The 22,913-nt window shown below is 42.7% G+C and overlaps 1 protein-coding gene across 12 annotated transcripts in view; it reads left to right on the forward strand.

Annotated features, from left to right (window-relative positions):
- PHF21B (PHD finger protein 21B) overlaps positions 1 to 22,913 on the forward strand; it is a 206,859-nt gene that overhangs the window by 100,224 nt on the left and 83,722 nt on the right. Inside the window, exon 1 of one of the 12 annotated variants that reach the window (XM_073316234.2) lies at positions 5,477 to 6,093. The exons of the other annotated variants lie outside the window; for them this stretch is intronic. Within the exon in view, the coding sequence (XP_073172335.1) occupies positions 5,998 to 6,093 (96 nt within the window). The 5' untranslated portion in view covers positions 5,477 to 5,997. Of the gene's footprint in view, positions 1 to 5,476; positions 6,094 to 22,913 lie in introns of those variants that run through there. 12 annotated transcript variants of the gene reach the window in all.

Below are 22,913 nucleotides of genomic sequence, written 5' to 3' on the forward strand. Positions count from 1 at the left end.
TTACTTGTCAGAGTTCATGACTCATGTAGTCAAAATAAGATACTAAGTTTCTGCCTTCCACTACTACCAGAAGCAAAGAGAGACCAGACAAAGCAGGGGCACCCCAGAAATTTTTCCCCTGGTACACGCTGTCTATCCCTCTGGGGCCATCTCCACTGCAGCTGCTGACCCCCTTCGCCTGCTGAGTCCATGCCATGCTTACTCCCCGCCATCCAGCCTGATCTACCCTGGTGCAATGTCACTACACATCCCTGAAAGAGGACACAGGCTATTGGATGCAGGATGAGGCCTGGCAGGCCCCCACGAGGGAGCCCAGAGCAGGAGCTGGCCCCCTGTCAGCAGCTGGGAACAGCAGTGCTGGCCACCCCACCCACAACTGTGCCCTCTCAGGTTTGGCTCCATGGCTCCTAAGTCGTGATGGGGGACTGGCAGGGCCAGACTTGATGAGTGATCTGACCTGGTGCATTGGGATCGCAGCACCACTCATTTCATTTTGGCTCTCTGGCCCCTCCTTCATGACAGAGGGCCAGCGGCCATACCTGAGTGGGACAGTGGAGCAGCCAGTGCTGCTGCTTCTCACAACTGCCAATACTACACACTGTACATAATGTGCATATGGCAGTGGGTGCCACTGCACGGAGATTTGGAAGATAGCAGCCAGGTCCTAGACAAGGGTCAACAAAAAAACAGAGGAATATCTCCTAAGCTTTTGCCAAGCTGGTCTCTCTATCTCAGACTGCACATTCACAGAGAATGATTCACAGTATGGCCGATTCCAATTTCTTTGGGGTATAGAAAGCAAAGCATCAGTTTCATTACAGGTGGACCCTTTTCTTTCTTCATCCCACTAGACTCCTTTGCCTGCTTTCTCTTTCCTGTTCACTCAATCTGAGCTAAAATCAACACTGAGATCAATGAGACAAAATATTGATAATTCTGGCATTTGAGTGTAGGAAGGGATATGGCATGAGATGCCAAAACGAATAAGACAGTTTTCTGTAAAATTCCTACCCTTCACTGATTTCTTATGGTTGGTCTTGATCCTCCTTCCTAGTACAATCCTTTTCAGAATAGTGCAGCTGTTTTCTTGCTGACTCTTAGTATTTGCTTTTTTTCCCCTCCTCCTTCATTAACCAGTATTGTACCATCCTCCTTCTCTTCCTGTCCAAGAGACAAGGGAACCAAGAGCGGAATGGAGCATTTTCATTCTAAAAAGTGATCCTGTAAAAATTGTCTCTTGAGGTTCTGTGCTTATTGTCTCTCAGGGTATGTCTACACTGCAGTTCAACAGCCCCATAATCTGAGCCCCGCAAGACCAAATCTGCTGGTATGGGCCAGCCACGGGTATTTAATTGCAGTGTAAACACAGCCTCAAGGACTCCAGATCAAATCTGCTCAGTTTGCGGTTGAAAAGAGGGTTTTCCTAACTGCCAGCACCCTCAGATACATCCTTCTTTCTGAAAATGAAGCTGGTTGGTTTTGTTTTTTTGGCTCACATGTAAGCCACAATAACGGTTCTGCATTTGAAACCTGGATAAGAGCTTCCAAAAAACCATCCAGCTCACTCTCCCCAGCTGTATTGGTTCTGGAGTGCGAAGAGGAATAAAGAGTAGGAAATGCTTATATTTGACATAAAATAATCGTGTTGTACTCTAAATGCACTTAGAAGGCAGATTTTTTTTTTATTAAGAAGGCACTGTTTTTGTCTAGTCACTTTTCTTAACCATGACAGCACTACAAACACAGTTTAGTTTAGTTGTAAGGCATGTCTGCCCTGTAGTGCCCCCTGTACATATTTGGGTTTGGGCTGGGACCCCACAAGGGGGAAGGGGTCCCCCTCAAACATTCTACATCACAGTTTTACAGCCCTACAGCCAGAACCCTGTGAGCTCAAGGTAGCTGTCCCAGGCCAGCCATGGATGTTTAATTGAACTGTATACAATACCTTAATTTACAATCAATCCTTCAATACTAACTCTGGGACCTGAGGCACAAAGCTCCCATTAATATCCATGGCAGGCTCTATGTGTGGAACAAAAGGAGAATATACCACTGAGTTATCAATTGTATATCACAATTGCTTCATTATAATCATGAAGACTCATCAACTGTCTTTTCAGAATTTGTGGTGCTTTATAAAGATTACTATTTCTGTTAAACCATACCTATTTTTGATAGGCCCTACTTAGTGGTATTTTCACCAGCATAATAATTTAATATTTTATAGTTCTGGGTATCTTGTGGCTAACTAACGTTGCCAACGCTGATGATTTTATCACAAGTCTTGCAATGTTTGGTACTTGGGGTTTTTTTAAAGTCCAGCTGCTCGAATCAAGAGATTGCAACAGAATCTCTGCTTTCATTTTAACAAAAATAAGTAAGTTTCTAGGCGTCATGGTGTGGAGAAAAGCTTGAAATGTGAATAATATGTGAAGCAAATGCACCCTGAAGCCTCAGAAACCAGAAGGAAAACAATAAGCACCCCAAATTTATTTTTTTATTTTTTTTATCCCAGGTTTCAGAGTAGCAGCCGTGTTAGTCTGTATCCGCAAAAAGAACAGGAGGACTTTTGGCACCTTAAAGACTAACAAATTTATTTGAACATAAGCTTTCACGAGCTACAGCTCACTTCATCTGATGAAGTGAGCTGTAGCTCACAAAAGCTTATGCTCAATTAAATTTGTTAGTCTCTAAGGTGCCACAAGTACTCCTTTTCTTTTTTTAATCCCATGATTTTAAAGCCTATCTTCTGATGGTCGGCACTATAGAAGGAGAATTTATTATTGCTGGGAAGTAGAGATAACCATATAGCCAAATCTCCTATTAAATGGTTAAGTCCTCAGAGATAAAGGAAAGGCTCTTGATTGGTCCTGCTGAGTTTTCCATTTTCCAATTCTGCTCTACAGCCTAGTTTGATGTATTTTGTCATGTGTACTTCTGGTGCTTCTGCTTTTCCTCTCAAGCTTTTAGGATAGGATCATGGGAGGAAGCCATCAAATGATCTTATTGTGTGCTCCCAAAGCAGAGGTTTGGACAGGCAAAAAACTGTGTAGCTTTGGCTTAAAAATAGTACATTTCTTTTCTATCTAGTTTTAAGCACTCATTACCCAAAACAAAAGAATTTGACACTGTACATAAGGCAATTCAACAATTTTAGGAAAAGCTGGGCCCAGTGAACCAGCAGCAAACCCCCAGCATTGAAACCATTCCATTTTAAGTGGCTGTAAGAAGGTTTCAGAGAGGGTGAAAACTAGAAGTAGATGATGAAAGCATGGTGGAGCTGCCACCTTTTAGAGCTCAGGAGGAAAGCCTCTTACTATGTCATGTGCACCTCAGCCAGGTATCCAAAGTCGGGGGAAGTATATAGGACCAAAATATTATCAAGCCAGAAACTTTGTGCCTCCACCTACCACACACCAGCCCGTAGATACATTATTAAACACCAGGCTGTGGGGTGACTTGAAGATCTTTTGGCAGAGTGATGTGGTGCCATGTAACCAATCAGAGTTTAGGTCCCTAGCGCATAGTCTGGCAAGATGTGACTCTGGGGTGCCTCCTTTGCAAATGGATGGAGTGGCACCCACTGATTCCAGAAAGAGATGTATCCAGCTCTGTTCCACTGGCAGGTCAAGATTTACCAATATGTCCCTGCAGCTTCTGTCCCAAGATTTACCAATATGTTCTGCAGCTTCAGGTGGGCAGAAAGAGGAAAAAATAAAAATGAAGGGGGGGAAAAAAACAGAAGAAACAAGACACTATAGTGGGACTTGCTGCTATTGAAAAGATAGTTCACTTTTCCTCTGCCCTTTTAGTTTGTGCAAAGTTTATTGCATAGCAGCACAGATATGTAAAAGGTATCATTAGAGACAAGTCATTAAAGGGGAGAGAGAGTGCTGTCAAGATGCTCTTTTAATAAAACTGTGTGTATATGTGTGTATTAGCTGTGGGCTATATGGATTAGCTCTTTATGGAGAAACCCATTTTATTTCTCACTGGTACCTGAATCTTTACACTGGCATTTGGCTGTTTCTTGAAAAGAGAGAGGGTTTTTTTTTTAAATAAAATGTTTTATGCTATTCTTCTTGAGCTGATACACTTTTAAAATAGTCTGTGACTAGCAAAATCAAACCCTTAGCAGCAAATTGTGAAGGATTAAATCTGGGAACATAATATGTCTAGAAACAAAAGGTCATTATTACTCACATTTCTTCTATTGTTGCAGATTTTGTTAATGTTTATCAATTTATTCCTCTTCTTTAGTTTTCAAATGTTTTAAACAGACAACTAGTTTTGGGATTTAAAAGAACTAAGTATAACAGAAATTAACAAAACTTAACATGAGTAGATATGTTTTTCTTGATGTTTTCTTTTAAAACATGTCAATGAAAATTAAAAAAAAAACAACACCCAAATCTAATATGCCTGTACATTCTCAGAGGTGCTGGAAGCCCAAACACAACAGAACTGCATGGAAGTGTGATAACAAGGAAGTGAATTGGACTCTTGTTTATTGGTAATAAAGTATTCCTTATTTATTGTTTTCTTTATATTGTAGTAATCCTCAGAGATCCCAGTCACAATTGTGGCCTCACTGTGGTAGGCACTGTACAAACAGATGTGACGATGCAGTCTCTGACATGAAGAGTCCAGTCCTGCGACCATTGCTGGGGTACATGCTTAAAACCATGAATAGTTCCAGTGGAGTGTGTGGGCCAGATCCTTAACTGGTGTAAATTGTCACAGCTCCACTGAAGTCAAACACCTACTTGCGTGCATAACGTTATTCAGTCCTTAGCCTTCATACTTAGTTCTTTAAACACACGCGAGTAGCCGCACTGAGCCAGAGTGACTTCAGTGGAGCTATGACGATTGACACTAGCTGAGGATCTGTTCAGTGTTTCCATTCACATGAGCACTGGAGGACTGAGCCTCAAGGCTTTGAAGGATCAGGACCTAAAATGACAGGTGTCACACAAAGAGTGGATATAAATGAAATCAATCAAATATATATAATTTTTGCATAAAGAGAAACTCACCAGTCTAGTTTTGTTGCCTTGTCTGAAGTTCAGACAGTTAATACAGTGTTGCCAGATTTCCAAGTCTAATGGTATTTAGTGTTTTTTCTTAAAGCTCCAGCTACGGCAGTCCTGTGATTGTGTAAGAAGCTCAGCTTTCATATTATATGTGTGTGTGTGTGTAAAAAATATTAAGTAACTTTCTAGTTTTCATGGTTGCAGAAAAAAAATGTGGAAACTTGACCTCTAAAGGCTCAAAACCCAGAAAACAGATAAAATAACCCGATGTTTGTTATTTTTCAAACTCATGATTTCTAGCTCAATCTCATGATTATTGTGGGGTTCATGTTTTTTAAAACTTTAATCTGGCAATACTCTATAAATGGTGAGAAGTAAATTTGATTACAAAAATACTTTTAGCTTGAATAATTGATTATACTATTAGTTGATCAGCGGAGGAATTTTTTCTCTTGAGTATTGTGTTGACAGTGTCCCTTTAAGGATTGTTTATAGTCCTCTTGCATTGTAAGACAATTGGATATCTTAAAATCTGGAACAAGCAAGGATTTGTAGAAAATCTTGGGTCCTTGGCCAATTAAATGGTACCTGGTGTCCCTGGAGTGGGAGCTATCAGCTTCATTCTCATCTCTCTTCTTAAATGAATGAATGAAAGAAAAACAAGATTTCACTAAAGAGCTGTAGACCTTGCACTGTGCTTCTTTACTCTAGTTGCAGAGCTCTATAGGTAACCAACTTTAGAAAGCACATAGGTAGCAATGGAAATAATAGCAATTGATCTCTCAAGAGTTCTATGCGTAAAAGAAATAATTGCACATATTCATAAATATATTCACATAGTATAATCTAATTATGCAATTTAATCTCCCATTTTTTTTAAGCTTTGCAAGAGTAATATTCCTTTTACTTACAGAGACACGCACACACAAGGCGTGGGGGAGGATTTCAATCTAGTTCTTCATTCATGCACTGGATCAGTTTGAAAGTAATTCTGGATGTTGATTTCCAGGATCGGAGAGACTGGTGGTCTATTTTGAGATTTGGACACTTGATACATTTTGTAAGTCTCTTATTTTGAAAAGTAACTTGAATGCTGCAGCCCCTCATAGATAGGGCCCTACCAAATTCACAGCCATGAAAAATGTGTCACAGACCATGAAATCTGGTATTTCGTGTGCTTTTACCTATACTTTACAGATTTCACAGGGGAGACCAGCGTTTCTCCAACTGGGGGTCCTGACACAAAAGGGATTTGCAGGGGGGGTCACAAAGTTATCTTAGGGGGGTCGCAGTGTTGCCACCCTTATTTCTGCGCTTCCTTCAGAGCTGAGTAGCTGGAGGGTGACAGATATTGGCCGGACGCCCAGCTCTGAAGGCAGCCCTCTGCCAGCATAGAAGTAAGGGTGGCAATATCATACCATGCCACCCTTACTCCTGCGCTGCTGCCTTCAGAGCTGGGCGGCTGGAGAGTGGCGGCTGCTGACTGAGGGCCCAGCTCTGCAGGCAGCAGCACAGAAGTAAAGGCAATACCATACCATGCCATTCTTACTTCTGCGCTGCTGCTGGTGGCGACTCTGCCTTCAGAGCTGGGCTCCCTGCCAGCAGCCACTGCTCTTCAGCTACCCAGCTCTGAAGGCAGGGCTGCCACTAGCAGCAGTGCAGAAGTAAGGGTAGCAGTACCGTAACCCACCCTTACAATAACCTTGCAACCTCCTCACAACTCCTTTTTGAGTCAGGAACCCTACAATTACAACACCGTACATTTCATGATTTCAGCAATTTAAATCTGAAATTTCATAATTTTAAAAATCACATGACTGTGAAATTGACCAAAGTGGACTGTGAATTTGGTAGGACTCTACTCATAGATGATACAAGAGCTGATTTGCAGGCTGGATGATAGATTCTGGACCTTGAAAGGACAACCTAGTACTCAGTTTGCACCCCTCTGGAGAGCATTGGTTTATTTAAAGGCTGAAGTTAGTTGCTAGATTGCTTAGCTTGTTTTTGACTTCATAGATCTGTAAGAATCAGTGAAGAAGCATAAGGTCTGTGTGCCACAATGAAGCATATGGAGTTTGTGCAATATCTCCTTGTGAGGAAAGCAGTTAAATAAACTAGTGATTCACTGCTCTTTCTTTAGAAGGTTGCTCTTTGCAAGGCTTCTCCTTATGTAAAGAAACCACCTCCTGATGCACACAATCAACTCCCCTCTTAATAACAGATACTCCATTATAACACCCCCAACATTTGGCTCCTTGCCATCCTGTAACTTGTTTTAGACATCTATCTATTGCCTAATGTGATAGCGCACACAAGGAGTTAATTCTAGAAGGAGTACATAATGAGAAACTGCAGCTTTCCAAACTTCTGAAGAGCAGATTAATGAGAAGGAGGGAAAAAAACAAACCCACAACCCCTTCTACCCAAGTGACAGGGTTGGAAAGCCCACGTCTCAGATTAAACAAGTTGAAGTTGTCTTTTGTTTTCTTTTACGTACCATTTTCTCCTTTGTTTTACCTGAACTGAAGTTGGTATTTATTCTTTCTTGGCTTTGAGGTATATTTGGACATCACATTAGGCTACCAGTGTCTGAATAGCTGAGAGTTACCTGAAAGGCTGGAGAGTGTGCTGAAATTACACATGTACCACACACTCCTGCATATTGCCCTGCAATCCTGCTTCAGTGTTTGGCTCAAACAGTAAGGAGGGCAATTTAAAATGCAAAGATTTGAGAACAATAAGAAACTTGTTATAAATCTTATAAATGTTAAAGGCTTGATAGTCCCAGCAAACCTAGGAGGTCCAGCCCTGCTTCCATTTGGCATTGCTAATACTCACAACAAATTCAAATTAGAAATAAGACCAATTCAGATTAAAAATAAAGCACAAATGTTTAACAGTGATTAACCATTGGAACAAACTACCAAAGGAAGTGTAGATGCTCCATTTTTTAAATTTTTTTTATTTTTGTGGGGGGGATGTTGTCACATCAAGACTGGATGCCTTCTACAGAATATGCTATAGTCAAACACAAGTCAGAGGTGAAATTTAATGGCCTGTGATTTAGGGGAAGTCAAACTAGATGGTCTAGTTCAATGGTCCCCAACCCTTTTACTCACAAGATCACTTTCTGAATTTAAATGCAACCCAGGATGTAACCCACCCCTTCCCCAAGGCCCTGCGCCGCTCACTCCATCCACCCTTCCTCCATCGCTTGCTCTCCTCCACCCTCACTCACTTTCATCGGGCTAGGCCAGGGGGTTGGCGTGCGGGCTCTAGGTTGGGGCCGAGTGGTTCGGAGTGTGGGAGGGGGCTCCAAGGCTGAGCCTGGGGCAGGAGCTTGGGGTGCAGAAGGGGTTGAGGGGTGCAAGCTCTGGGAGGGAGTTTGGGTGTAGGAGGGGGCTCTGGGCTGGGGCAGATTGTTGGGGTGAAGGAGGGGGTGCAGGGTGTGGGCTCTGGGAGGGAGTTTGGGGCAGAGTGTTGGGGTGCAGGAACGGGTATGGGGTGCTGGCTCTGGGAGGGGGCTTAGGGCTGGGGCAGGTGGTTGGGGTGCAGGCTCCCGCCAGGTGACATTTATCTCAGGAACTTCCCTGTCAGCAGCGCAGTGGGGCTAAGGTAGGCTCCCTGCCTACCCCAGCCCCACATCTCTCCCGGAAGCAGCCAGCACACCCCTGCCGGCATGACCCCCACAGCTCCCATTGGCTGGGATTTTATTCTTACATCAAAAGCTGTAAAGACACATTCTGTGATAAGAGGAAAAGAGTCTCTGAAGACAGTTCACCAATGAGCAATGCATCTTCTCAAATGCTTAATATAATACCTCAGGCATGCTTGCCTCTGACTCAGCTCATGATAAACTGTTCATTGGATATAGATTTAGTGTAATCATGAAAAGTTCTTTATTTATACACCATTAGTTAATAGAATGGGTTAATTTTACATGAGGCAACAACAACCCACAAGTGCAGATCCGACTGTGCAGTCTCTATGCTGGCAAAATTCCCACTGAAGTCATTGTTAGATGGTTTAACTGAGAGAATTTGACTCTCATGTGCGTAGTGAGAAAGGTGCAAGGTAAAACTGCACAACTCTCTTGGTACTAGACACCTAAGCTCCTTGAGCCCCATTCATCCCTACACCTGTGCTGACCCTGGTTCAGGTTCTGAGAGGGCAGGCAGTGTGCTTCTCTGATTGGCTGTGGTGAGCTCATTTGGTCCCTGACACAGGTTGAAGCAGCAACAAGTTACAGCAGCCTGTATGAGCCCAGCATCCAGATTAATTATAGTTGCCCTTAGCTGACACACACACAGATGGTGTCACCATCCTTATCTATGGGGGGAAAGATTTCTGGTAGCAGAGGGCTCTTTAACCTACCAGGAAAAGGCATAACAAGATCCAGAGGTTAGAAGCTGACTCTAGACAAATTCAGACAAGGAATAGGATGCAGCATTTTAACAGTGGTTAATTAACCATTGGAACAACTTACCTTGGGATCTGGTGGACTCCATCACTTGATGTCTTTAAATAAACACTTGATTTCTGTTTGAAAAATATGCTTTCGCTCAAACAGACGTTATGGGTTTGATGCAGCTTCATTCTCATTTCTCTTCTTAATGAAAGGTACTGGGTGAGGTTCTATAGCCTGCGTTATTCTGGAAGTCAGAGTTGATGTTTTTAGTAGTCCCTTTTGGCCTTAAAATGTATGTCATTTCAGAGTCATACAGATGCCATATCACTGGACCTTTCCCTACATACAGAGGCAGAATTCTAGGGCCAAGTTCCAGGAGGAGCTTGGGTACTGTTGTAACAATTGGTTTATAAGTTTTTCCTACTTACACATTTACCATGGAATTTACCAGGTCAACTTCTTTTCAATAAAAAATGTTATAAATAGGTGCAAGAGAACCAGACGAAGAAAATGGATTAGTCTAAATCAAGAAGGCCTCGCTGATATAATCCAAGGACTGTTGAAATTATGCTTGTTAAAAACAGATGATGTAAAGCTGGAAGTTAATGAAGTCAAATTGGTGTGTCAGATATTAGACCTAGCTGGTGCACAAAATAATGAGGGGATGGGCTACTCCATCCACCATTCCCTTTGTAGATCCTTAAAGAAAGAGACTTTTGATGGGGGTGAGAAACAGAGAAGAACAGATGAAACAGAAAAACAAATGGAGGCTACTCGAGCAAACTTCACCCTCATGGCTGCCACCCCCACCATCTCCTGGAATCCCAGGCCTTCTTTGTCCTTATCCTCAGAGTTGTCCTGACCAGATCAGGCCAGAAAGAGACATCCAAATGACATTACCACTCTTCCTAGCTCCAGCTAAATCCCAAACTCCATCCTGGGATGAAATTAGATCAGATTTTAACAGCAGCATCAGCAACAGCTTCAGCCCATCTTAACCAAGGGATCTGCCAAATAGAAATAATCTGTGCCTCATCTTGTTCCTGTTGAAGTCAGTGGGAATCTTGCCTTTGGCATCAGTCTGAATAGGATTGTCCCTTTTATGGGAAATACCCTTTTCAGGGGCTGTTTGGTTTCCCAGTGAATCGGTGCTTAATGTTTAAAATGAACCCCTGTCATACTGAATGAAGGCAACATAACTGACTTCTTGTGTTCACAAAGGTACCAGGCCTATTTCCCACAGTGTCAGTCACTATAGTTAGGATTCAGTTGAGAGAAACCTGTCAATGTGAGACTTTCCTACTTCAGCAGGGAAAGGGTTAAAGCTGCTGCTTTTTCAATATTTCTGCATGAGTAAAATCTGGTAGAAAAAGTTTCTTTCACATTGCCAAGACCTTTAGACATCACATGCAAGATTAAAAAAAAAAAGGGTTGTGGCATCTAATTGTTTATTCGTGATGGTGCGAATGCAAATCTTTGTTGCCATGAACCCGCTCTTGCTTGATTATGTCTTGTTCACATGATCTTTGCCAGGATATAGTTTGTCTGGATCACTTTGATCCATCTTCTTCCTAGCTGTAAAAATCTTTGTTTATAAGGTCACGCCCAAGCTTCTCAGCTCAGTGTGAGAAAACATGAGAACGTCAACCTTTCTCAAAACTGAAATCCTTCAGGCCATGTGTCATTCTTGCATTACATTGTACTGCTTTCCTAGATAGGTGAGCCAGTATTCTAGGTTGCACCAAAAACTACATATGTATCTCACATGCACTTCTTAGATATTTAAAGGATCTTTATGTACCCTGATTGCATCATTCCTTATAATTTGTTTTGCATTTGTCTTTAAATTAAATGTAACTTATAAATAGAGTCCCCCATCACATTCAGTTAGACCAATAATAAAATTACTATGTTAAATTCAATCTAAAAATCTGACAAATTGTCAGAATGAGGAAGAAAGAACATAAGAAGGAAGGATGATCTTCTAGTTAAGGCACTGGACTGGGAATAAGGAAACGTGAGTTCAGTTATTGGCTCTGCCACAAATATCCTAGGACTGATTTCCCAGTGTAATGCCTAGCTGAGAATCTGTGCATACACATGATTTACACGTCCCACTTAATCTCTCTGTGCCTCAGTTCTTCGTCCATAAGGTAATGGTGTTGGAAGGATAAAGTAATTAATGTTTTATGAAATGATCAGATGCTGCAGTAATAGTGGCCATCTAAATACCTAGATAGGTAGAACATGATGGAATTTCTGAGATACCATTTTATGTAATCCTGTTTGTGGAGTTCAGAACTCTCAGAATAGCACTTCTCAGATATTTGCATATTATATGTGCTTGCAGTATTTAGGAACACAGAACTGGGAGGGATCTCCTGGGCCATCAGGTCAAGTTCCTTGCTATCACAGGCAACCCCATCATAGAAATGTAGTGCTGGAAGGGACCTCAAGAGGTCATCAAGTCCCACCCCCTGCTCTGAGGCAGAACCAAATAAACCTAGACCACTGGTGTTTGACCACTCTCTTAAGAACCTCCAACTATGGGAATTCCACAACCTCCCTTAAAAGCCTATTCCCAGGCTTAATTACCCTTACATTTACTAATATCTAACCTAAATCTTACTTCTTGTCTGAGCTTCAGTGGATATAGAGAACAATTGACCATCATCTTCTTTATAACAGCCCTTAATGTATTTGAAGACTGTTATCAGGTCCCCCCTCAATCATCTTTTCTCAGGATTAAATGTCCAGGTTTTTTTTAACCTTTCCTCACAGGTTGGGTTTTCTGAACCTAGTATCATTTTTGTTGCTCTCCTCTGGATTCTCTCCAGTTTGTCCATGTCTTTCCCAAAGTGTGGTGCTCAGAATTGGACACAGTGCTCCAGCAGAGACCTCCCGAGTGCCAAGTAAAGAGGGACAATTACCTCCTGTCTCTGACATACAACACTACTGTTAATACACCTCCAGAATGATATTAGCCTTTTTGGCAGCTGCATCATATTGCTGACACCTGTTCCATTTGTGATCTACTATAACCCCCAGATCCTTTTCAGCAATACTACCAGCTAGCCAGTTATTGCCCACTTTGTAGTTGTGCATTTGATTTTTCCTCCTAAGTGAATATAGTCATCATGTAATCCCATTCACCATATAAGCGTGTTCATAAATTTATCAAGCTGCATCTGAAAACCAGTTAGGTTGGTTGTCCCTGCTATAAGTATGGCATAACATAGTGAGTTAAACATAGAGTGGCAGCCTTACTTTTGAATCTTATTTTTCTGTATTTTGACTCAGATTCTTGAAGTTGTTTAAATGTAACTTCTTTGTACTGAATTTGTTTACACAGTCATTTAAAAAAATCTAGAAAAATTGTTAAGGGGAAGAAGCTTCCTCTCTGTCTCACACATACACACAGCCTCCTATTGATAATTATTCCTTAGCCTAATATTGGTTTAGTTCTGAAAACTGCTGCTGATGCTGGATTAGAAAGTTACGGAGCTGCTTTTAGAGCTTTGGGTAGAGGTACTTTTATGAAATGTTAATACTTTCAGCCCCCTTCTCCACTTGCTCATCCCAGTGTAAACTAAGGGTAATGCCATTAAAGTTCATGGAGTTACTCCCATGTAAATGAGTGGAGAATGAGGTAAAATGACTGTACAGACTGAAGCAGCAGGAGTTTCTTCCAGCATTTTGGCCCAGAAATGCTCCAGGCTGGAGGTGTGCCAAGCAAATTTGCAGTTCAGAGGCATGGGGGAGCTGCAGAAGCATAAGTCGCAGCAGATGACTAAGCATAAGATCTAAGGCGGTGGTCTTTCCTCTGCTGTCTGCCTCCCTCGGGAGTAGGCACCTTCTCTCCCATTTATGCCAGCAGAGTGAGTGGGCTGGACACTTATGTGTCCCAATGCAAAGCTCCCCACTGGTTTAGTCTATCTTGTCATGGAGTTAGTTTTTCATGGAAACAGCATAATTGCTACTCTGATTTTGGGATCAGCACATCATTCTACAGTGGGCAGAAAAAGCCCACTTTTGTTAAGATCACACACCTTTTTTCAGCGTGCATTTCATAAGCCCATATGAAACGCGCAGTTATGGCTCTCCATGGTTGTAGATCAGCTATGTGCATATGTGTTGACAGAGCATAGGTTAAACAGCCTTTTTAGACTGTATGTGCTCAGATTTTTCTGATTTCTGCTTGGGTGCCACTGTGAATTTTATTATAGTCAGACCTTTCGTAACACAACTTCTCTCTCTCCCCTTATCCTCTAATTAAGAAATCTTTTAAAGCAAATTTTATTTTAAAAGAAAGTGCGTCTGAACTGAGAACTTATGTGCCATGTTTCCCCCCCCACAGTATGAACTAAGATGACCAAGTAATAAAAGTTTCTTATCTTAGGCTTCATTATAGAAATGCGGATAAAGCCTTAACTGCAGCAATGCTGATGGATACTCCTGTAGTAATAATAATGGGTCATTGTACTGTGCTCACCATAAAATATGTAGGAGCTTCACTTGCTTTCTAGCAACCTGTACCGTAAATGGAAACTTTCTCCTTTATGCATTTAACCTCTGCTGAACTCAGCACTACAGGTCTTCTAGCATTTTGCCCTTCTAAATATTAGAACTATTTTCCAGCAAGAATTGTAACCAGTTGAAAAGATATTGTCAACAAACCTGTTTATAGGTTATAATTCCCTTTCCTCCTAAAGTCTCCATTCCTTGAAAACAACTTTTCTTTCAGTGCCTTTTTTCTCCCTTCGCATTTGGCCATCACTTCTTGTTTTTATTGAGTTGGCTTTTTGATGCCTCTTGCAGTTTTTGTTTATTTCCTTGTTTGGGCAGCAGTATTTCTGATGATGTCAGTACAGCTCTCAGAACAGTGTTTGTTATTTAACTATTGTTACAAAGCCACTGTCATTGAGGGCTTGATCCAAAACCCATTGGCATGAATGGAAAGACTCCCATTCACATCAATGGGCTTTGGATCAGGGCCTGATGTAGAAACTACTGTTTTGTGTAGATTCTAAAAGAAGACAGGTTCTTTGTCTAGGGATAAGGGCAATCAAGAAATATAGGTTATATTTCCAGCTCTATCATTGACAATACATATAATCTCATTATTGACATACCTTAGCAAAATACTACTGTAAATCATTCTGAAGAGAATTTAGCCCAAGATAGAAAGCTTCCTGGCTGAAGAGCAAATGGGTTTAGACCCAAAAGAGGTATGGTGGAGCAATTATTCCATCTGCACAAGCTGTGCGAGAAAATACTGGAGAATAATGGGATGGTGAGCCATGTTTTTGTGGATGCCAAACATCACATAGAGATCCAACAGAGAATTGGACTTACGACTACTGCTCTAACGACGCACAGCCACACTTGGAGAAGGTGTTACCTTGAAGCATAAAATAAAATTGTTGCAGTCTCTTGTCTTCATCATCTTCCTATATGCTTGTGAGTCATGGACATTAAGGAAACAGAACATTAAGAGAATTTCTGCCTTCAAATTGAAATGCTACAGTCGATTGTTGTGTGCTAGCTCTACTTCACACAGGACGAATGTGGAAATAATTGCCTGAATTTACAGCATAAAAGTAGTGATGCCTGATATCATTAAGACAATCAGATGAAGAAAACTTGAGTTGCAGGATGTGTGAGTGGGATGAGCTGAAGAAGATTGCCAAAGTGTTGCAGAGACTGGTGCCAGGGGCAAGGGGTTTCCTCAGAAAGCGTGGCTGACTGGGAGGGTTATGGTATGTTGTACTATTCAGGGCTGTGTGTAGCCCGCCAAACAAAGAGGAAGATTGCTGGCTAATAATGCTCATGGGTTGTGTTTACTGTTCATTGTGACGTGACGTGCTTTGTATTATGAAAGAATGCATCACTGAGTTGCTGTGTGACCTTGAGCAAGTCACTTCACAGTGTCTCAGTTTCCACATATGTAATATTGGGAGACTGATATTTACACACCTTTTGTGAAGTGTTTGGTGGGGGGTGTCTTCTGATGAAAATTGCTGTATAAGTGAAAAATATTATTAATAATAAAAACATAATTTAATAATCAAGGGATGGATTTTTCTTTTAAATAGATGTTGAGAATTCAGAAGACATTCTCTAATAGGCTATAAACATTTTAAGATCAGTAAAATTTTAAATGTAAATTACTTGATGGAGACCCTATAATCTTCTAAGGGTAGAAAGGGTAATCTACACTGTGTCCAGGCAGTTTTCAGCCTCTTTACCAAGGATGCTAGTTATTATGGGTTGTGCTGTGGAAAGTGGGTAGTTTTTACACAGGCCACTGAAGACTCAGCAGGTGACAGTGAATATTGATTTCTACAAACTTTGACTGGATTCGAATTGGTGGTCTAGCGATGAAAGGTGCTCATCACCTTTTACTAGAATCCCTGGGCCAAGATCCATAGACCTGAGGAATTCTTTTTGTGATCCCTTATTTTATCTTTTCACAGCTCCATAATAGTAGATTACGAAACTGGCTAGTCTGTGTATATTTTCTCCCAAGAAGGCCATTGCCATTAGACTTTCCTTTTTGAGTTATTTTTAAGAACTGTGAGTTACTTTAGTTCTTAAAGTGAGAGACTAACAATAGTGGCTAGTGGCAGGAATAAAATGAGCCAGTTTTGTGCAAGCAGTCCCACTTTTTGTTTCTAATGCACACCCTTTCCTTTACTGTAACCCCAGTCAAAGATGTCATTTGATCATATTCTCTCAGTTGTACCAAATGATGTGGTAGCTTTGTGATTTAGATAGTTGGTGCCAAACTCATTCATAGTGTTAGTGTTGCGCCCAGGATGATTCTGGACCACAGAAACTAGACTGAGACTCATTTTTTCATTTATGACCTTACCTGGTGTTTGAACTTGGGTCTCTAGAAGTGAAAGGTTAGTGTGCTGACCCACTGCATTCCCTTTTCCCCAGCGTTATGTTTCTTCATAGCAAAAGGCAAAGTTGTGGGGGCGGGGTTGGGTTTTTTGTTTTTTTTTTTTTAAACAAAAAGCTATGGCAGGGATGGAAATGTGCAAAAAGTAAGCATAGTGAGTCACCAGTCCATTGTTCACAGACCATCATTTTATTTTATTTTTTTGCAGCTGTTCTGCAGAATACCTTTTTTCAATAGTAAATCAGTGTGGCACGATAGTGTACCAGGCAGTGTGTTTGAGTGACGGTATGAGGTAGGGTTTGTAATAAGTGACTATGATTTCATGTACTCCACAGCACACAATGGAAGCATATGGCCCAGAAGTATATTATTCTCACCTTCAGAGATTCCTGTAAACATACCACAGTTATGAAAAAGTTTGCTAAAGCTTCTCTTATTTTCTCCTCTCTTTTCTTTTGTGCCCTTGAATCTTCTCTCTGTATATCCACAGATCTATGTCTCTTTATCTAAGTACTTTATAGCCCTCACCAGTGTAATATCTAAGTGCCTCACAAGAACAATCAACAAACAACTCTTTTTCTCTTCTCTGCTTGCAGTAGAAGCTTAAAATCTAGTTTAGAGACACACAAACCTTAACTAGCTTCTAGGCTTTTCCAGATCATTTCCATTTTATCTGCGAATTGTATAATTTTTCTCCCTGTTGCCATCTTTATTTGTAAAGATAAATGCAAAGTTACTGCATGGTGTCCTTGCTTTCTCCTTATCCTTTGTGTTTATTTCCCTATTGTTGTTTTGAAGTGGGCCAGTATTTTCTTTCTCAGTCTCTCTTCTACATTCCACTTTCTTTTATATTATTTACTGCCGTTGACATACTCTACATTAGTTACTGCTCATTACTCTCTTTTTGGCCCCATAACAATGCTTTTCAACTGTTTTAATTTTGTGTTAGAATCTACATTATCTTCCTATAGCAAGCTCCTTTGTTGCTTTGTAATGTACTTTTACAGCATTAATACATTTTCTTACCTTTATTTTGCTTTAAATATATCCACTTTGATTAGCATTTCACTTAAATTGGAATGAAAATACATTATCCCCTGTGTTTCTTAAATATATCTTACTTTTCCAACATTTGTTAATTTATTTTTAGAATTAACTAATTCTGATCAGTTGCTTGTACTCTCGCCTTCCTCTTAACTCTCATTTAATAAAATATTCTGTGCACATCCTGTTGTGTCTGTGATCAATTAATCTTCTATGTCTAATCAAGTGGTATTATTATTATTTGTGATTCATAGACTAAAAAAATGTTCAGCATTTAGAAAATCCAGTTTGGCTTGCTCACTGTCACTCTCTTTCTCTCTTCTCAACCCCACCCCCATCAGTTTTTCTGAGTCTCCTTTCTCAACTCTCCATATCCATGGCATCAAACTAAAACAAAACAAAAACTCTAACTTTATTTTATGTGCTTGGGACATAAAAAGAGGAGTGTCATCTAGTGGTCTGAACACAGGACTGAGAACCAGGAACTCCTGAGTTTTGTAGACCTGACTTTCTATCAAATTTTCAAAAGTAGCCCCTGATTTTGATTGTCCTTAATTTTTTGATTATCCAACTTTAAAACACCTTGGGCCCGATTTTCAGATGTGCTGGGCATCCACATCTCCTGTTGGCTTTTCTGAGAATAGGATTGGGCTCACTGTTATCACACAGCCTCCAGGTCTGTTGTATCCTTTCTTCAAACTTAGTCAGTAGGTCAAATAAGAACGGCAGTTGTCTTCTGCACTATCTAGAATTTTTCAGTGTTCATCATGTATAGCCCCAGATAAAACACACTGCAGCAATCCAATGAGAAGGTGACTAATGTAAGGAAGAAAGCTGAGGGATGGTCTGATGATTAAGGCCCTGGCCTAGGATTAAGGAGATGTGGATTCAATTCCCAGCTCTGTCATTGACTCTGTTTAGACTTGGGAAAGTCTCTGTGTGCCAGTTCCTCATCTGGTAACTGGAGATAATAGCAGTTTCCTACTAAGAGGTGTTATGGCCAGCCCTCTGTGGAGATAGAGGCGGTTAGGGACTATTTAGAAAAGCTGGACGTGCACAAGTCCCTGGGGCCGGACGAGTTGCATCCGAGAGTGCTGAAGGAATTGGCGGCTGTGATTGCAGAGCCACTGGCCATTATCTTTGAAAACTCGTGGCAAACCGGGGAAGTCCCGGATGACTGGAAAAAGGCTAATGTAGTGCCAATCTTTAAAAAAGGGAAGAAGGAAGATCCTGGGAACTACAGGCCAGTCAGCCTCACCTCAGTCCCTGGAAAAATCATGGAGCAGGTCCTCAAAGAATCAATCCTGAAGCACTTGCATGAGAGGAAAGTGATCAGGAACAGCCAGCATGGATTCACCAAGGGAAGGTCATGCCTGACTAATCTAATCGCCTTTTATGATGAGATTACTGGTTCTGTGGATGAAGGGAAAGCAGTGGATGTATTGTTTCTTGACTTTAGCAAAGCTTTTGACACGGTCTCCCATAGTATTCTTGTCAGCAAGTTAAGGAAGTATGGGCTGGATGAATGCACTATAAGGTGGGTAGAAAGCTGGCTAAATTGTCGGGCTCAACGGGTAGTGATCAATGGCTCCATGTCTAGTTGGCAGCCGGTATCAAGTGGAGTGCCCCAAGGGTCGGTCCTGGGGCCGGTTTTATTCAATATCTTCATAAATGATCTGGAAGATGGTGTGGATTGCACTCTCAGCAAATTTGCGGATGATACTAAACTGGGAGGAGTGGTAGATACGCTGGAGGGGAGGGATAGGATACAGAAGGACCTAGACCAATTGGAAGATTGGACCAAAAGGAATCTGATGAGGTTCAATAAGGATAAGTGCAGGGTCCTGCACTTAGGACGGAAGAACCCAATGCACAGCTACAGACTAGGGACCGAATGGCTAGGCAGCAGTTCTGCAGAAAAGGACCTAGGGGTGACAGTGGACGAGAAGCTGGATATGAGTCAGCAGTGTGCCCTTGTTGCCAAGAAGGCCAATGGCATTTTGGGATGTATAAGTAGGGGCATAGCGAGCAGATCGAGGGACGTGATCGTTCCCCTCTATTCGACATTGGTGAGGCCTCATCTGGAGTACTGTGTCCAGTTTTGGGCCCCACACTTCAAGAAGGATGTGGATAAATTGGAGAGAGTCCAGCGAAGGGCAACAAAAATGATTAGGGGACTGGAACACATGAGTTATGAGGAGAGGCTGAGGGAGCTGGGATTGTTTAGCCTGCAGAAGAGAAGAATGAGGGGGGATTTGATAGCTGCTTTCAACTACCTGAAAGGGGGTTCCAAAGAGGATGGCTCTAGACTGTTCTCAATGGTAGCAGATGACAGAACGAGGAGTAATGGTCTCAAGTTGCAGTGGGGGAGGTTTAGATTGGATATTAGGAAAAACTTTTTCACTAAGAGGGTGGTGAAACACTGGAATGCGTTACCTAGGGAGGTGGTAGAATCTCCTTCCTTAGAGGTTTTTAAGGTCAGGCTTGACAAAGCCCTGGCTGGGATGATTTAACTGGGAATTGGTCCTGCTTTGAGCAGGGGGTTGGACTAGATGACCTTCTGGGGTCCCTTCCAACCCTGATATTCTATGATTCTATGATTCTATGAGGATAAATTAAAGTCTGTGAGACGCTCAGAACCTAAAATGATAGGTGCCACAGAGATATCTAAACAAATGTCTGTGTCAACCTTTGTATCCCGGAGGAAAGCTCTTAATTAGGGCCCTACCAAATTCATGGTCCATTTTGGTCAATTTCACAGTCATAGGAATTTTAAAATAATAAATTTTATGGTTTCAGCTATTTAAATCTGAAATTTCATGGTGTTGTAACTGTAGGGGCCCTGACCCAAAAAGGAGCTGCGCGGAGCTTGAAAGGTTATTGTTGGGGATGTTGCGGTACTGCTACCCTTGCTTCAGTGCTGCCTTCAGAGCTGGGCATCTGGAGAGCAATGGCTGCTGGCCGGGTTCCCAGCTCTGAAGGTAGCGCTGCAACAGTAAGGATGGCAGGGTATGGTATTGTCACCCTTACTTCTGCACTGCTGCCTGCAGAGCAGGGCCCTCAGCCAGCAGTCGCCACTCTCCAGCCACCCCTGAAGGCAGCAGCACAGGAGTAAGGGCGGCATGGTATGGTATTGCCACCTGTACTTCTGCACTACTGCTGGTGGGGCGCTGACTTCAGAGCCGGGTGCCCGGCCAACAGCTGCCGCTCTCCAGCCGCCCAGCTCTGAAGGCAGCGCAGAAGTAAGGGTGATACTGTAACCCCTCTAAAATAACCTTGCGACCCGCCCCGTGCCCCCGCAACTCCCTTTTGGGTCAGGACCCCCAATTTGAGAAATGCTGGTCTCCCCCAGGAAATCTGAATAGTACAGGGTAAAAACACACAAAAGACCAGATTTCACGTGGGGAGACCAGATTTCACGGTCCATGATGCGTTTTTCATGGCCGTGAATTTGGTAGGGCCCTACTCATAATCTCCTTGCTAGGTCAAGCTGTAGAAAAAGCTCAGGAGCCGTCCTGTATTCTGCTTCCTGATGCAGATCTGGGGTCTCTGCTGGTGACTAAGGGGTTCTCTGTGCTGGTTGTCTGTGTGCTGGTGGGTAGCCCTTCTGATTTACTCCTGCCAAGGGCTTCCATAACCATCCGGGGCTGGGGTTGCCAACTTTCTGATGCAGAAAACTGAACACCCCTGTCCTGCCCCTCCTCTGAGGCCCCTGCTCACTCCATCCCCCTTCCCTCCATCGCTTCTCCCCAACCCTTGCTCACTTGCTCATTTTCACCAGACTGGGGCAGAGGGTGGGAGTGCGGGAGAGGCGAGGGCTCTGGGTTAGGGGTATGGGCTCTGGGGTGGGGCCAGAGATGAGGTATTTGGGGTGCAGAAAGGGGCTCCAGGCTGGGGCTGAGGGGTTTGGAGTGCGGGAGCGGGTGTGGGGTGCAGACTCTGGGAGGGAGTTTGGGTGTGTGTGGGGGGACTTGGGGTGCGGGCTCCGGTCACGCTTATCTCAGACAGCTCCCGGGAAGAGGCGACATCCCTCCGGCTCCTAGGTGCAGGGGTAGCCAGGGGCTCTGCGCACTGCCCCGTATGCAGGTGTCATCCCCGCAGCCTGAGGTGGGGGGCAGCATGCAGAGTCCCCATGTCCACCCCTGTGCCTAGGAGCTGGAGGGACATGCTGACCGCTTCCAGGAGCCGCACGGAGGCTGCTTGCCCTGCTGGCGCTGTGGCCAACCAGACTTTTGGTGACCTGGTCAGCTGTGGTGACCGGAGCCACCAAGGTCCCTTTTTGACCAGGTGTTCCTGTCGAAAACTAGACGCATGGCAACCCTATCCAGGGCCTTCCTTGCATGGTAGAAGACGCATCATAAATTATTGTAATGTAGTGTATCCTTGGTTTGGGGGAAAATCTGTCAGATTTACCAGTCCACCCCATTTCTTCCCATGATGGTGGGTCCCTGGAGAGCCAGCACAGATGAGCTTTCAGGTGGAAAGAAGGAGGAGCACCGTTCCCCCCATTCTCTGTGTTCTCCGGCCAGATCTGCACACTCAGAATCAGAGGTAAATGTGGGGCTGTAATCCCTGATCCTTATCTCCACAAAAGTATCTCAGATTTCCTCTGCTTTATTATATTAAATAAAATTAGCAAGAGAGATTAGAGAAACAGCAAGATAATACCATACCTTTGGATTGCCAGTCATAATCCAGATGGCCAAGACAGAGTCATGTGACCTAAACTGGGTTTTAATAATAAAGAAATAACACTTGACAAACACTAGCTAATTAATCCTCAGAATACCTTTGTCAGGTCGTAACCTATTATTATCCCCACTTTACAGATTGGGAAATTGAGGTAGAGAGGTAAAGTGACTTGCCCAAGGTTGCAGAAGAATACGCTGTCAGAAGTGGGGTAGAAGGACCTGATTCCACTCCTGTTTTCCGAAGAGAGCTCTCTCTAAATTTTGCAGCAGGATCTATGGCTTAGGTTCTTTTCTGCACTGAGATCCTCTCAGCGCAAGTTGGGTGGAACTCTCTGGTAATCATGGTGTATCTGCCCTATTTCCAGTTACCTTTACAATGGATTCTGCTGCTCTGATTTGTGACAGCGGGCAGTGATTCCTGAGGTCACTGATTTAGGTGCCTGGTTGTGGATTTAGGAGCTTAACTTTAGGCACCCAGTTTGGGTTAAAGTGTTTTTGTTCGCATCTCCCAACCCCCACCTCCTCTTGTTTTCATCAAAGCCATACTTTGGAGAGTTGGAAAATGGTTTTAATGCTGATTGGAGCAGTATCATAATAAAATGCAAATATGCCTGAAGTTGGAAAACGGTCATTGTTTCACACTAACATATTGTAACCATAAATGCTGGAGCTCTTGAAATAAAATGTGCCTATAGGAGTCCTGTCTATATGCGTTTTGGGGGTTTGGGAATGAGGCAGGTTTCTGTTTTCTTTGCAACTTATCCAGTATTTCTGATGGGAATAGTTCACAACTAAATCTGTGCCTTCCTTTGGGGGAAACACATGGT

This window comes from Lepidochelys kempii, chromosome 1 (genome assembly GCF_965140285.1).
Source record: "Lepidochelys kempii isolate rLepKem1 chromosome 1, rLepKem1.hap1, whole genome shotgun sequence".
Classification (NCBI taxonomy): domain Eukaryota; kingdom Metazoa; phylum Chordata; order Testudines; family Cheloniidae; genus Lepidochelys; species Lepidochelys kempii.